Genomic DNA, 16,310 nt, shown 5'->3' with positions numbered 1-16,310 from the left:
GAAATTATTTATAGACAAGAACATGCATCTAACAATTTATAGACAAGAACATGCATCTAACAAGGTAATGAGACAAGAACATGCATCTAATAAGGTAAATCACACTACTGTAAGAGCGATATGAGTAGTTATAGACAAAAAGGGCCAGGGTTCGGCATACAAGACATCCGACCACAGTGTGTAAGCGAGTTTGAACACTTCATATACATTTCACTACAGTGGGCTTTTCTACCATTTCACAGGAAAACCAACTAATCTTATTTCCATTAGAACAGGTTTGTTCCTGAAACATGTGCAAATTTTAATGTACTCTTAGAATGAATTGTCCCTTTAATCAAAAAGTTACTTAATTCTATGTCATAATATGTATCATTATACATGTATACATGTACATGTACCATGGTTTACCCAATAACCGCCCACAGTGCTTAACAAATTGAAACGAATAAGGGGGGGGGGGGGTTTATTAGAACCTAATTTGGACTAACCCTTCATAAAATGATTAAAGCACAAAGTAAGCTATAAATCATTTTGTAAAGGAAATCAATAAAGTAACCTACAGAGTTTTCATATTTTCAGTCTGCATTTAATTCCAGGTAAGTGATATTGAGGCCTAAATAAGGCGGAGGGACACTTACAGGGATGATAGCGCTTATTGGGTCGAGTATTGTATAGATTATGGAAATATACTTTATCTTGTGTTAAAAATTAAAGTCATTATCTGGTCTCCAGTAGATTCATGAAAAATTACATTCCATCCCAATTCTATGCTAATTAGATCATGAATTTACATTAGAAATTATTATACAAACTTAGTTATGAATGTCTGCTTTTTTTTCAGGTTGTAGCCGAGATTGCCTCCCCTGAAATGGCAGGGTCAGAAACAGATCTTGGACTCTCACCAGGAGGAAAAGTAAAACTGATAAAAAGTTCAGCTATAATCTTACAACATCCACCAAGGTAAACATCTGAATATTATCATAGCCTTTTTTAAATGGAGATCAAAATATTCACGATTTGGACCAAAAATGAGAAAATTAGATTTTAGTGTTATAGACAAGTGTTCATGTTCACTGCAAAATCTCAGTATGAGAGTTATATTTATAAATTCTTGGGTTTCAAAGTTGAAACTTTACTGATGAAATTTATAATGCTGTTGATATGTTTAATGAATGTGAAGGACAGAATTGAATGCCTCTGATCTGAATTCAGCATGACGTTCAGTTGGAGTGCGCACTAATGTAATGCACAATTACAAAATTACAAAATGCAGATAAATATGTATGTATATTAATATCAAACTAAAACATTTATTATATCACCTAAGAATATTTATTTGTGTAAATATTTTAAATACTTTCCCTTGACATGGTTAGATTATTTCACTATATCAGTCAGAGACCCAATTGTGTAAGCAGTTGTCTCCCTTCATAGCCAAAGATTTCTCTGTCCTATATTACAGGTATAAGAGAATAGGGGCCAGTTTAAAAGCCACAGAGGTACAGCTAGCCCCGATTGACCCCATCCATTACTACGTAGGGACAAAATCGGGCTATATACTTCACGGACTTAGGTTTGGTAACCGAGCCTTCCCCTCATCATGCTCTACGGGCAGTGGTGAGTTCATAGATACATTTTGGTAGTTCATAGTTTCATTTTCATGATCATAGATTCATTTTCATAGTTCATAGATTTATTTTCATGATTCACAGATCCATTTTCATAGTTCAAGAAAATTTATTGCGATTTTATTGTTTACATTGTTACAAATTTTTTTTGATGCTGCCCCCTTATTGGCTGATCGCTTGCTGTCAGTCAAACAGTCCGAGTACTGCATGTGACTTTGCAATATTTATTGTGTATGCTACGACATAGGCTATGACATCAGGAACAGGAATTGATACAATCATGCATAGAGATAGTGAATTTCTGGTCTCCTTGATAGTCATCAACTCATTTACTCCCGAAGACACATTTGAACTCTTCTGAATCAAAGTCTGGAACAGTTCATTATGGATTTTCAGGGGTGATTGAGTTATAAATGCTGGTATGAAGTATCTATAGTCGTTGATTATCTTGTGTTACAGATGCCCCGATGGACATGACAAATATTAATTTTTCTCCCTTTGGACATCCCTGTTTCATGGTCCATCCAGATATTAATGTATTGGGTCAGAAGTTGTTGTTACTTAAAAAATCCAAACATTTAATAATCATTTAAAGTTCCATTCTTAGCCTTCTCAGGGTTTAAAGTTTTCTTATTTGATTATTTAAGTTTACACACTACTGGATATATGACACCCCCTTACTCTGTAAACTAAAATGACTTTGTGACCACCTCCTTTCCCCTATTAAGTAACTTTTGAAACCACCCCGTTACTCTGTTAAACGACCTTCGAAATCACCAACTTACACTGTAAAATGACTTTTGAGACCACCCCCTTACTCTGTAAAATGACCTTTTAGACCACCCCTTACTCTGAAAATGACCTTTGAGATCACCCCCTTACTGTGTCAAATTACTTCTGAGACCACCCCTTACCTCTATAAAATGGCTTTGACACCACCCCTTTACTCTGTAACATGACCTTTGATGACCCCCATACTGTGAAAAATTCATTTTGAGACCACCCCCTTACATCTATAAAATGGTTTTGAGATCATCCCCCTTTCCACTATAAAATGGCCTTTGAGACCACCTCCTTTACCCTATAAAATGACTTTGAGACACCCCCCTTACCTTTGTAACAGGACTTTCTGAGACCACCACTTACCACTGTAACAGGACTTTGTGATCACCTCTCATTTCTGTAATATATTTTTGAGACACCCTGCTTACCTCTGTGACACACATCATTATAATTTATGCAATGTTACCATGGTTATAGAGCAAAAACATATACTTTCTGTCAATAAAAATATAATTAAGTTTTTATCAGGGGAGTATTCAATATTTCAAACGCAGCAACTTGATTTCTAAATACTTAATTTAAATTTCGGTAGATTTAGGGGCCAAAGAGAGCCATTACCGTATCTAGTCCTTTCACGACATTGTTTTAAGTATTTTGATTGATACTGTTGAATTTCCAAATCATTGATCAATACGATTAAGCATGTACAAAATGTACGTTGTACTCATACCTGTGCCAAAGTCACTTACGTTCAACAAATGCAATACATAACCACTGAGAAGTTGATGAAATTATTTATAGACAAGAACATGCGTCTAATAAGTTAATGAGACAAGAACATGCATCTAATAAGGTAATGAGACAAGAACTTACATCTAATAAGGTAAATCACACTACTGTAAGAGCGATATGAGTAGTTCTAGACAAAAAGGGCCAGGGTTCGGCATACAAGACATCCGACCACAGTGTGTAATAGCGGACAGTAAGCGAGTTTGAACACTTCATATACATTTCACTACAGTGGGCTTTTCTACCATTTCACAGGAAAACCAACTAATCTTATTTCCATTAGAACAGGTTTGTTCCCGAAACATGTGCAAATTTTAATGTACTCTTAGAATGAATTGTCCCTTTAATCAAAAAGTTACTTAATTCTATGTCATAATATGTATCATTATACATGTATACATGTACATGTACCATGGTTTACCCAATAACCGCCCACAGTGCTTAACAAATTGAAACGAATAAGGGGGGGGGGGGCTTTATTAGAACCTAATTTGGACTAACCCTTCATAAAATGATTAAAGCACAAAGTAAGCTATAAATCATTTTGTAAAGGAAATCAATAAAGTAACCTACAGAGTTTTCATATTTTCAGTCTGCATTTAATTCCAGGTAAGTGATATTGAGGCCTAAATAAGGCGGAGGGACACTTACAGGGATGATAGCGCTTATTGGGTCGAGTATTGTATAGATTATGGAAATATACTTTATCTTGTGTTAAAAATTAAAGTCATTATCTGGTCTCCAGTAGATTCATGAAAAATTACATTCCATCCCAATTCTATGCTAATTAGATCATGAATTTACATTAGAAATTATTATACAAACTTAGTTATGAATGTCTGCTTTTTTTTCAGGTTGTAGCCGAGATTGCCTCCCCTGAAATGGCAGGGTCAGAAACAGATCTTGGACTCTCACCAGGAGGAAAAGTAAAACTGATAAAAAGTTCAGCTATAATCTTACAACATCCACCAAGGTAAACATCTGAATATTATCATAGCCTTTTTTAAATGGAGATCAAAATATTCACGATTTGGACCAAAAATGAGAAAATTAGATTTTAGTGTTATAGACAAGTGTTCATGTTCGCTGCAAAATCTCAGTATGAGAGTTATATTTATAAATTCTTGGGTTTCAAAGTTGAAACTTTACTGATGAAATTTATAATGCTGTTGATATGTTTAATGAATGTGAAGGACAGAATTGAATGCCTCTGATCTGAATTCAGCATGACGTTCAGTTGGAGTGCGCACTAATGTAATGCACAATTACAAAATTACAAAATGCAGATAAATGTGTATGTATATTAATACCAAACTAAAACATTTATTATATCACCTAAGAATATTTATTTGTGTAAATATTTTAAATACTCTCCCTTGGTATGGTTAGATTATTTCACTATATCAGTCAGAGACCAATTGTGTAAGCAGTTGTCTCCCTTCATAGCCAAAGATTTCTCTGTCCTATATTACAGGTATAAGAGAATAGGGGCCAGTTTAAAAGCCACAGAGGTACAGCTAGCCCCGATTGACCCCATCCATTACTACGTAGGGACAAAATCGGGCTATATACTTCACGGACTTAGGTTTGGTAACCGAGCCTTCCCCTCATCATGCTCTACGGGCAGTGGTGAGTTCATAGATACATTTTGGTAGTTCATAGTTTCATTTTCATGATCATAGATTCATTTTCATAGTTCATAGATTTATTTTCATGATTCACAGATCCATTTTCATAGTTCAAGAAAATTTATTGCGATTTTATTGTTTACATTGTTACAAATTTTTTTTGATGCTGCCCCCTTATTGGCTGATCGCTTGCTGTCAGTCAAACAGTCCGAGTACTGCATGTGACTTTGCAATATTTATTGTGTATGCTACGACATAGGCTATGACATCAGGAACAGGAATTGATACAATCATGCATAGAGATAGTGAATTTCTGGTCTCCTTGATAGTCATCAACTCATTTACTCCCGAAGACACATTTGAACTCTTCTGAATCAAAGTATGGAACAGTTCATTATGGATTTTCAGGGGTGATTGAGTTATAAATGCTGGTATGAAGTATCTATAGTCGTTTATTATCTTGTGTTACAGATGCCCCGATGGACATGACAAATATTAATTTTTCTCCCTTTGGACATCCCTGTTTCATGGTCCATCCAGATATTAATGTATTGGGTCAGAAGTTGTTGTTACTTAAAAAATCCAAACGTTTAATAATTATTTAAAGTTCCATTCTTAGCCTTCTCACGGTTTAAAGTTTTCTTATTTGATTATTTAAGTTTACACACTACTGGATATATGACATCTCCTTATTCTGTAAACTAAAATGACTTTGTGACCACCTCCTTTCCCCTATTAAGTGACTTTTGAAACCACCCTGTTACTCTGTAAAACGACCTTTGAGATCACCAACTTACTCTGTAAAATGACTTTTGAGATCAACCCCGTACTCTGTAAAATGACCTTTGAGATCACCCCCTCACTCTGTAAAATGACTTTTGAGACCACCCCCTTACTCTGTAAAATGACCTTTGAGACCACCACCCCTTACTCTGTAAAATGACCTTTGAGATTACCCCCTTACTGTGTTAAATTACTTCTGAGACCACCCCCTTACCTCTATAAAATGGCTTTGACACCACCCCTTTACTCTGTAACATGACCTTTGAGACCACCCCCTTACTGTGTAAAATTCATTTTGAGACCACCCCCTTACATCTTTAAAATGGTTTTGAGATCATCCCCCTTTCCACTATAAAATGGCCTTTGAGACCACCTGCTTTCCCCTATAAAATGACTTTGAGACACCCCCCTTACCTTTGTAACAGGACTTTCTGAGACCACCCCTTACGACTGTAACAGGACTTTGTGATCACTTCTCATTTCTGTAACATATTTTTTGAGATCACCCTGCTTACCTCTGTAACACACATAGATTTAGATGGGCATAGGATGAAGCCCCGATTACCGTTTCTTTGTCCTTTCAACGGCAATTGTTTTATAAGTCATTTTGATTGCTGTACTGTTTGAATTGTCCTCATAAATATAGATCTCATACGAATTATAGCACTGTACATACCAATTGTACGTTGCTACCTCATACCTTTGCCAATGTAGTCGCATCATGTACGATTCATACAATATGCAACCTACATAACCACTCGAAGATAGTGTATGAAATATATTTAATAGACCATAAGAAACTATGCTGTTAATAAGTTAATGAGACGAAGTAACTTGCATCTATTACGTAATGAGACATAGAACTTACATGCCTAAGTAAAGGCTTAAAATCACACTACTGTAAGGAGCGATATGGAGTAGGTTACTAGACAAAAAAGAAAAGGGCCTGGGTCGGCATAACAATGGACATGCGCCGACAACAGTGCTGGAATAGAGTGACATTAGCTTACGCGTGAGTTTGAAACATTTCACAATACATTTTTTTTTCACTACAGTGGGCTTTTTCTGCCATTATACAGGAAAAACCAAACTAATCTTTTTTCCATATCTTAGAACAGGTTTGTTCCCGATAACGATGTGTATAATTTTAATGTACTCTTTAGAAATGAATTTGTCCCGTTTAATCAAAAAAGTGTACTTAATTCATATGTCAATAATATGTTTCATTATACATGTAAACATGTACATGTTGTATCTTGTTTTACTCCAATAATTCTCGCCCATTCGCATGTGTCTTAACCAAAATTGAAACGTATTAACGGTGGTTGAGGGGTTTTACGGCGAGGCGTTTATTAGAACCATAAATTGGGTACGTAAACCACTTCATAGATATGATTATACTTGAAGCATCAATGTGTTAAGCTATAATTTCATTTTGTAAAAGGATAATCCAATAAAGTAACCTACAGGAGTTTTCATATTTTCAGTCGGCCATTTTAATTCTAGGTTAATGTGATATTGAGGCCCTGTAATTAAGGTTGGAGGTTTGACACTTCACAGCGGATGAGAGATGTTTTCTGTGCTGCTTCGCGCGTTATTGTTAAGATTATGGTATAATATACATTTCATTCTTTGTTGTTTAGATAAATAAGAGTCATTATCTGGTCTCCAGTAGAGTCATGAAAATGTACATTCCATAACCATTTCTTCATGCTAAATTAGCTGCATGTATTTTTATACTATTAGAGAGATTTATTATTACATAACTTACTTATGTATGACTTGGTCTGCTTGTTTCTGAGTTTGTAGCTGAAGATTCTGCCTTCATGAAAATTGGCTAGGGGTGCAGTCAACATATCTAGGATCTTCTCACCAGGAGGAAAAGTTAAAACTGATAATACAAGTTAAAGCTATTGTTTCTTACAACATCCAACCAAGCTGTACTAAAGTCTATTGAATCTTTATCATAGGGAACCTTTTATGTATATAGATGATCAAAATATTCCTTACGATTTTGGACCATGAAATGTAGGAAAAGTTAGATTTCGCTAGCTAGTTATAGACAAGTGTTCCAAGTTCGCTGCAAAATATTACTCCTCTATATTGAGAGTTATACTTTATTATGAATTCTCTTGGGGGGGGTTTCTCGTAAATGCTTGGAAACTTTACTGATGAAAAATTTATAGATGCTTGTGTTAGATATGTTAAATGATTTGTGAGGAGGAGTCAGAATTGAATGCCTCTGATCTGATTCTTCAGCATGACGTTCATTTGGATTTCGTGCTCACTAATGGTAATGCACAATTACAAAATTACATAAATGCAGATAAATATGTATGTATATTCTATATCAAACAAACTAAAACATTTATTATATCACCTAAGAATATTTATTTGTGTAAATATGTTTTAAATACTTTCCCTTGGGGTATGGTTAGATTATTTCACTATATCAGTCAGAGACCCAATTGTGTAAGCAGTTGTGATGGCTCCCTTCATAGCCAAAGATTTCTCTGTCCTATATTTCAGGTATAAGAGAATAGGGGCCAGTTTACAAGCCACAGTAGGTTACAGCTAGCCCCGGATTGACCCCATCATCCATTACTACGTAGGGAACAAAATCGGGCTATATACTTCACGGACTTAGGTTTGGTGGCTAACCGAGCGCTTTCCCCTCATCATGACATCTGACGGGCAGTGGATTGAGTTCATTTAGATCATATTTTTTCGGTGAGTTCTATAGATACATTTTGGTAGTTCATTGAGTTTCATTTTCATGATTCACAGATCCATTTTCTTAGTTCAAGAAATTTTATTGCGTTTTTTTATTGTTTACTTTGTTAAAAAATTGTTTTTGATACGTTGCAACACCCCTGAGTATTGATGATCCGCTATTGCAGTCAGTCAAACCTTATTACAGTTCCCGCCAGTAATGACACAATGTACATCTTCTTGCGCGAATAATAATTATTGTGTTGATGCTACGACATAGGCTAATGGTTCTTACTAGGAACAGCGTCTAATTATTCATGATTCAGGATCTCATTTTCATTAACTCATTAAACTTCCGGGGAGACACTTTTGAACTCACTTCTGAAACACAAAGTCTGGTACAGTTCTTTATGGATTTTCAGGCGGTGGATTGAGTTATAAATGCTGGGTATGAAAGTATCTATAGTCGTTGATTATTCTTGTGTTACAGATGCCCCGATGGACATGACAAATATTAATTTTTCTCCCCTTTGGACATCCCTGTTTCATGGTCCATCCAGATATTAATGTATTGGGTCAGAAGTTGTTGTTACTTAAAAAATCCAAACATTTAATAATCATTTAAAGTTCCATTCTTAGCCATTCTCAGGGTTTTAAAGTTTTCTTATTTGATTATTTAAGTTTACAACACTACTGGATATATGACACCCCCTTACTCTGTAAACTAAAATGACTTTGTGACCACCTCCTTTCCCCTATTAAGTAACTTTTGAAACCACCCCGTTACTCTGTTAAACGACCTTCGAGATCACGAACTTATACTGTAAAATGACTTTTGAGACCACCTCCTTACTCTGTAAAATGACCTTTTAGACCACCCCTTACTCTGTAAAATGACCTTTGAGATCACCCCCTTACTGTGTTAAATTACTTCTGAGACCACCCCCTTACACCTCTATAAAATGGCTTTGACACCACCCCTTTACTCTGTAACATGACCTTTGATGACCCCCATACTGTGAAAATTTCATTTTGAGACCACCCCCTTACATCTATAAAATGGTTTTGAGATCATCCCCCTTTCCACTATAAAATGGCCACTTTGAGACCACCTCCTTTACCCTATAAAATGACTTTGAGACACCCCCCTTACCTTTGTAACAGGACTTTCTGAGACCACCACTTACCACTGTAACAGGACTTTGTGATCACCTCTCATTTCTGTAATATATTTTTGAGACACCCTGCTTACCTCTGTGACACACATCATTATAATTTATGCAATGTTACCATGGTTATAGAGCAAAAACATACTTTCTGTCAATAAAAATATCATTAAGTTTTTATCAGGGGAGTATTCAATATTTCAAACACAGCAACTTAATTTCTAAATACTTAATTCAAATTTCGGTAGATTTAGGGGCCAAAGAGAGCCATTACCGTATCTAGTCCTTTCACGACATTGTTTTAAGTATTTTGATTGATACTGTTGAATTTCCAAATCATTGATCAATACGATTAAGCATGTACAAAATGTACGTTGTACTCATACCTGTGCCAAAGTCACTTTACGTTCAACAAATGCAATACATAACCACTGAGAAGTTGATGAAATTATTTATAGACAAGAACATGCATCTAATAAGTTAATGAGACAAGAACATGCATCTAATAAGGTAATGAGACAAGAACTTACATCTAATAAGGTAAATCACACTACTGTAAGAGCGATATGAGTAGTTCTAGACAAAAAGGGCCAGGGTTCGGCATACAAGACATCCGACCACAGTGTGTAATAGCGGACAGTAAGCGAGTTTGAACATTTCACATACATTTCACTACAGTGGGCTTTTCTGGCATTTCACAGGAAAACCAACTAATCTTATTTCCATTAGAACAGGTTTGTTCCCGAAACATGTGCAAATTTTAATGTACTCTTAGAATGAATTGTCCCTTTAATCAAAAAGTTACTTAATTCTATGTCATAATATGTATCATTATACATGTATACATGTACATGTACCATGGTTTACCCCAATAACCGCCCACAGTGCTTAACAAATGTTATGCTTTAACTTTATCTTGTGTTAAAAATTAAAGTCATTATATTGGTCTCCAGTAGATTCATGAAAAATTACAGTTCCATCCAATTCTAATGCTAATTAGATCATGAATTTACATTAGAAATTATTATACAAACTTAGTTATGAATGTCTGCTTTTTACGGTAAAACTTGGTTTTACCAGTATTGGTATCGCAATTCCGGAACTAGCTTTTTACCCCCCCCCGGCTGGTGTCGTGAAGAATAAACTGAATAACCACACATTTGTGGTATATGTAGTTGTAATTTGCACCCAGATACAATATAAAACTAGTTTAGAATCATTCTGTAAACTATTCAGCAGCATCAATATCATTTTAAGTGGATTGCGAAGAAAATAAGAAAATATAGTGAACTGCATTTCATTAGTAACTTTATAATATTCCCTAGACAACCAACAGGTACAAGTGGTGTCGTGGTAAGTCCTGAGCTTTCTATGCTGAAGGCCCGGGTTCAACCCTTATCGTCGGCAGGTTAATTTTTTTTTTTTTTTTTATTTCATATTTTTATTTGTTGTTAATTCACCATGCTTGAAAATATTCTTTTATTTTGTCTTTATATTTATTTTGTTTTTATTTTATTTTTATTTTCCAAAAGTTTATTCCAAACATAGACATGTATAGCATATACACTAAATTACGAACATTCCACTATTACGGCCAACTTATTTTCAGTTCCGATTTTTTTTTTCTCTTCAGAAATACAATCACACCGCTATATCCGTTTTAAGACCAATTTTTAATAGTCCCAACGGAACTAAATTAACACTATCTTTTGTTTATTTTTATTTTGTGACTTTTATTTAATGTTAATTCCACTAGGACAACCAACAGGTGCTTGAAGTCTGAGCTTTCTATGCTGAAGGCCCGGGTTCAACCCTTATCGTCGGCAGGTTTATTTTTTTTTTTTTTTTTATTTCATATTTTTATTTGTTGTTAATTCACCATGCTTGAAAATATTCTTTTATTTTGTCTTTATATTTTATTTTTGTTTATTTTATTTTTTTTATTTCCAAAAAGTTTATTCCAAACATAGACATGTATAGCATATACACTAAAATTACGAACATTCCACTATTACGGCCAACTTATTTTCAGTTCCGATTTTTTTTTCTCTTCAGAAATACAATCACACCGCTATTCCGTTTTAAGACCAATTTTAATAGTCCCAACGACCACTAAATTAACACTAATTGACCATTTGATTATGACCACAGGCACATGTGACTTCACACCTCGCTGTGCCTCACCTTCCCGCACGCAGCAACCCGTGAACAACTACCCGCAGGTACATCAGTCAGTCTTTTGTTTCCGTCGACCTAATTATCAGATTATCTACCTGTACTAGGAGAGTGTTAATCGCCATCATTTGCATACTTGTGACTGGCAGTTGACGTGATCGAAACCACAAGTAATGCAACGTTCTTTCGATAGCTCTGGTGGCGAGATCGAACGATTTAGGCAGTTCTTTCTCATACGTGTAACGCCAATGGAATTAAAATTCTTTAATGTATGAGATATATTGATCTTATTTCAGATATTTATGAAGTACCGTACGTCAATCATCTCATTTCAATAGATGTGTCATCTATTTTGTTGCGGTAAACAATCGTCTAACAATCGGTGTTTTGCATTAGTTAAAAGTACGCTTGACTATTGCACAGTAGTCTTTCAAACACTTTACCGATTGTGATCGTAAGTTATTATTTGACCAATCATTGCACATGGCGGGGTAATTAAAATCGATTTACGTAAATATTAATAATAATTTACACAGATCAATACCAATTTTAAAACACATAGATTCTCATTTACCTCAGGTGATACTATGTGATAATTAAACCAGAGACATAGATAATTTAATAACTATCTAAATCTCCGATTAAACTAACGATATGTATTTGAATTATAATTAAAACATAATAGAAAGTAATGTCTAGAAAAAAGTATTTTCATTTAGATTGTCAACAATTACTTCAGTGAAATTCAGTTTAAGATTTAAGTAAGCACACACCATTAACTTAATTTAATGAAAAAAATATGTCTATGCTCTAGAAATAAATGGTATAGTCATTATATGTCCCTAATTTATCAATCTTTAAAAAATATTTGTAAATTATTGGTTTTGATTAGATACGCATGCATTAAAATATGATATGATTAAGATTCTAATGGCCGACAAAACTAATTGATCAAATATAGTAATTTGCAAATTTATCTTAACCAAAATATATCAAACTGGTTTTTTCAACACACGTACATGTACATACTCAGCATGCTATGTTATGTTTCTTATGTTTTTTTATATAAATGTAATGTATATGTCATGTCAAGTTTATGTTGATGTCCCATGTATTTGTAAATGTGTTAAATGCAAAAAATTGAACAAAAAAATAAAAAATATATATATATATAATATACATTTATATATACATGTATATTGCATTTTTCATAAAATTTCAATTTTGAAACAAAAATACAGTACATATATTATGTACCGGTCAGCTAGGATACAGAGTTTCTGTTCTTGATCGTCATGATCATAGAAGAAACCTGGTCCACCTCAGAATTAAGACCACCTCGCTATTAAGACCACTTTTACTCGGACCACTGGGTGGTTTTAATAGATAGGTTTTAATGTAAATACTGTTATACATATTCTCAACACATGTTATATAATGTTTCTGACGTCCCTTGCTCATACACATTTTCATTTACAGCGGTTCGGAGCGGTAGGGAGCTGGGTTTTCGAGAAAAATATTTCAAAGATTAAAGGATAGATAACCACCCCATATATACATCTCTTCGTATCTGTAGCAGTGTGCAGCCAAGCGTGAAGGTGTGATACATTGATCATGACCACATCAAGTTTCTTTATTAGTTCTCTTTGACAAATACATTGTATAGAGAAACATAATATATAGATATCAATTTCAAAAATTTGACAAGTAGAAAATATGTACATATAAGGAAGGACAAATCATAAATTCTTTTGGAAAATATCAAAACAATAAGCAGTGATCTAGAGTTGGCTGTTCTATTGTTTAGAGGATTAAGTGTCATTTTATAACGAAATCTTATCGTTTGGTTGTTTATGCAAATTAAATGAAAAAATTCGGAGGTGTTTAAAATATAAATGAAATTGTAATACATGTACGTACTATTCTGTACTAGGCAAATGTACTTATATAATTTGTAACACAATGTTTTTTCAGAGTAGATTATCATGTCAAAGTAAAATTGCTGAGTGAATCTGCTATAATATATATTGAAACCACTGAAGCTTATAATTTTCGTTACTGTAAAGGAAATTTTAGAAATATCAACCCATTTCAAATGATTCGACTTAACTAATTAAGTCTTCCCATCTTCTCCTCCCGGTAGGAGTATGTTATTTTTTCATTACATTGTACAGATCAATATGAAATATTTAATGTAAGTAGGAAACAAATTTGACATATTTCAGAGTCAGCCTAATTCAGGTATTCTCTGATAGCAGATACTAAAACCGTGATATTCCACAAAATTAGTACTAATCTGATAGATTTGTATCAATTCATCAAAACAGTAAAAAGTAAGCGTGTCACTATCCTTCATTAATTCATATACTACAATTATGTTTTTCTTGAACCAAGCCTTATAAGAACAGTTTTTCTACCAATATTCATATTTCAAAGTAAATTATCATGTTCAAGCCTTATGAAAACAGTTTTGGAACCAATAGTCAAATTTCAAAGTAAATTATCATGTCAAAGTAAAATTTCTGAGTGAATTTGCGATCCGAATTTTGGACCTATCCTTGCTCCAAATTTTGCTGAACAACTTTCCATAATGTTTAATAAGAAGATATTTACAAATTGTAGTTAGAAAAGGACACTGATGACAATATCTGTCATTTAGGTAACTCGTGCCGTTACCGTTTGTTAGAATATATGTTGTAATGTACTACAAACTTGATAGACATAGAGAAAAAATATTAACATGTTTTGACAAAAAACATCCTTCGTGCCATTTACATGTCGTTTAGTTAATTAACTCAGGTTATTTAGTTCTTTAGTTAATATATATACATTCATGTACTTGAAACTTGATAAAGCATATACCGGTAAACAGCTGATAGCTGACAGAGATTTTTTTTTTCTCTCTTTCCCTCTCTTTCCTCTCTTTCTCCCTGATATGTTGCCAAAGTAGTATTCGTGAAGTTATGAAGCATGAAAGTCATCCTTTATGACAATATACGTTAGTTATATATGTTACACGGTCTGACAACCATTAATTTTTGTAGTTATAGATAGTATGGTGTTCTTAAACTTGCTAGATACATTTTTGTTGAAAAGGAAATCCTTGATGTCATTCATATTAGTCATTAAAGGTCAAATACGTGTACGGTATCGCTTAAACATTATATGAGATTTTATATAATATAACCAGTAAGTTTTTTCTTGATATCTGAAGAATGCCTGTTTAGTTTTTAACAAAAAAAAAATCAATTTAATTTGACATTACAAGTCACCATAATGCTGAAACTTTTCTTTATATAAACTTGACAACATAAATACTTCCTCTTTGATTGAAGGTTCTGTACTGAAATGCATTATGTGTATTTAGAATAACTGGACCCTGTACAAAATGTGAGAAAATAAATCAATGTGATAAATTATTACGACCAAATAAAAAACAATTATTTGTATTAGTTTTTCAGCCTTAGTTTAAGTCCTGTTTTCTTTGGATCGTTTTCCAATTTGCAGTTATACTGATAACATAACCATTGACTTATCAATCTTTAACACTCGAATCAACTCCTATCATCCAGAAGTTTTACCGCAGCAGTACTTTCTTTTACATTTTTTTCAGGTTGTAGCCGAGATTGCCTCCCCTGAAATGGCAGGGTCAGAAACAGATCTTGGACTCTCACCAGGAGGAAAAGTAAAACTGATAAAAAGTTCAGCTATAATCTTACAACATCCACCAAGGTAAACATCTGAATATTATCATAGCCTTTTTTATATGGAGATCAAAATTTTCACGATTTGGACCAAAAATGAGAAAAATTAGATTTTAGTGTTCTAGACAAGTGTTCATGTTTGCTGCAAAATCTCAGTATGAGAGTTTATATTTATAAATTCTTGGGTTTCAAAGTTGAAACTTTACTGATGAAATTTATAATGCTGTTGATATGTTTAATGAATGTGAAGGACGGAATTGAATGCCTCTGATCTGAATTCAGCATGACGTTCAGTTGGAGTGCGCACTAATGTAATGCACAATTACAAAATTACAAAATGCAGATAAATGTGTATGTATATTAATACCAAACTAAAACATTTATTATATCACCTAAGAATATTTATTTGTGTAAATATTTTAAATACTCTCCCTTGGTATGGTTAGATTATTTCACTATATCAGTCAGAGACCAATTGTGTAAGCAGTTGTCTCCCTTCATAGCCAAAGATTTCTCTGTCCTATATTACAGGTATAAGAGAATAGGGGCCAGTTTACAAGCCACAGAGGTACAGCTAGCCCCGATTGACCCCATCCATTACTACGCAGGGACAGAATCGGCCTATATATATATAGATTCATTTTCATAGTTCTTAGGTTTGGTAACCGAGCCTTCCCCTCATCATGCTCTACGGGCAGTGGTGAGTTCATAGATACATTTTGGTAGTTCATAGTTTCACAGATCCATTTTCATAGTTCAAGAAAATTTATTGCGCTTTTATTGTTTACATTGCTTAAAATTGCTTTTGATGCTGCCCCCTTATTGGCTGATCGCTTGCTGTCAGTCAAACAGTCCAAGTACTGCATGTGACTTTGCAATATTTATTGTGTATGCTACGACATAGGCTATGACATCAGGAACAGGAATTGATACAATCATGCA

The 16,310-nt window shown here is 33.9% G+C and overlaps 1 protein-coding gene across 1 annotated transcript; it reads left to right on the top strand.

Annotated features, from left to right (window-relative positions):
* Positions 1-846: 846 nt before the first annotated feature.
* On the top strand, positions 847-15,983 carry LOC138322529 (cytoplasmic dynein 2 intermediate chain 1-like). Its single transcript, XM_069266548.1, has 6 exons — positions 847-960; positions 1,463-1,617; positions 4,055-4,173; positions 4,675-4,829; positions 15,278-15,396; positions 15,900-15,983. The coding sequence occupies exons 1-3, from the start codon at positions 869-871 to the stop codon at positions 4,078-4,080; spliced, it is 273 nt and encodes a 90-aa protein (XP_069122649.1). The 5' UTR covers positions 847-868; the 3' UTR covers positions 4,081-4,173; positions 4,675-4,829; positions 15,278-15,396; positions 15,900-15,983.
* The last annotated feature ends 327 nt before the right edge of the window (positions 15,984-16,310 follow it).

Source organism: Argopecten irradians, chromosome 4 (genome assembly GCF_041381155.1).
Source record: "Argopecten irradians isolate NY chromosome 4, Ai_NY, whole genome shotgun sequence".
Classification (NCBI taxonomy): Eukaryota; Metazoa; Mollusca; class Bivalvia; order Pectinida; family Pectinidae; genus Argopecten; species Argopecten irradians.
Note: the sequence above shows the minus strand (reverse complement) of the source record. Positions and strands in the feature narration are given on the sequence as shown.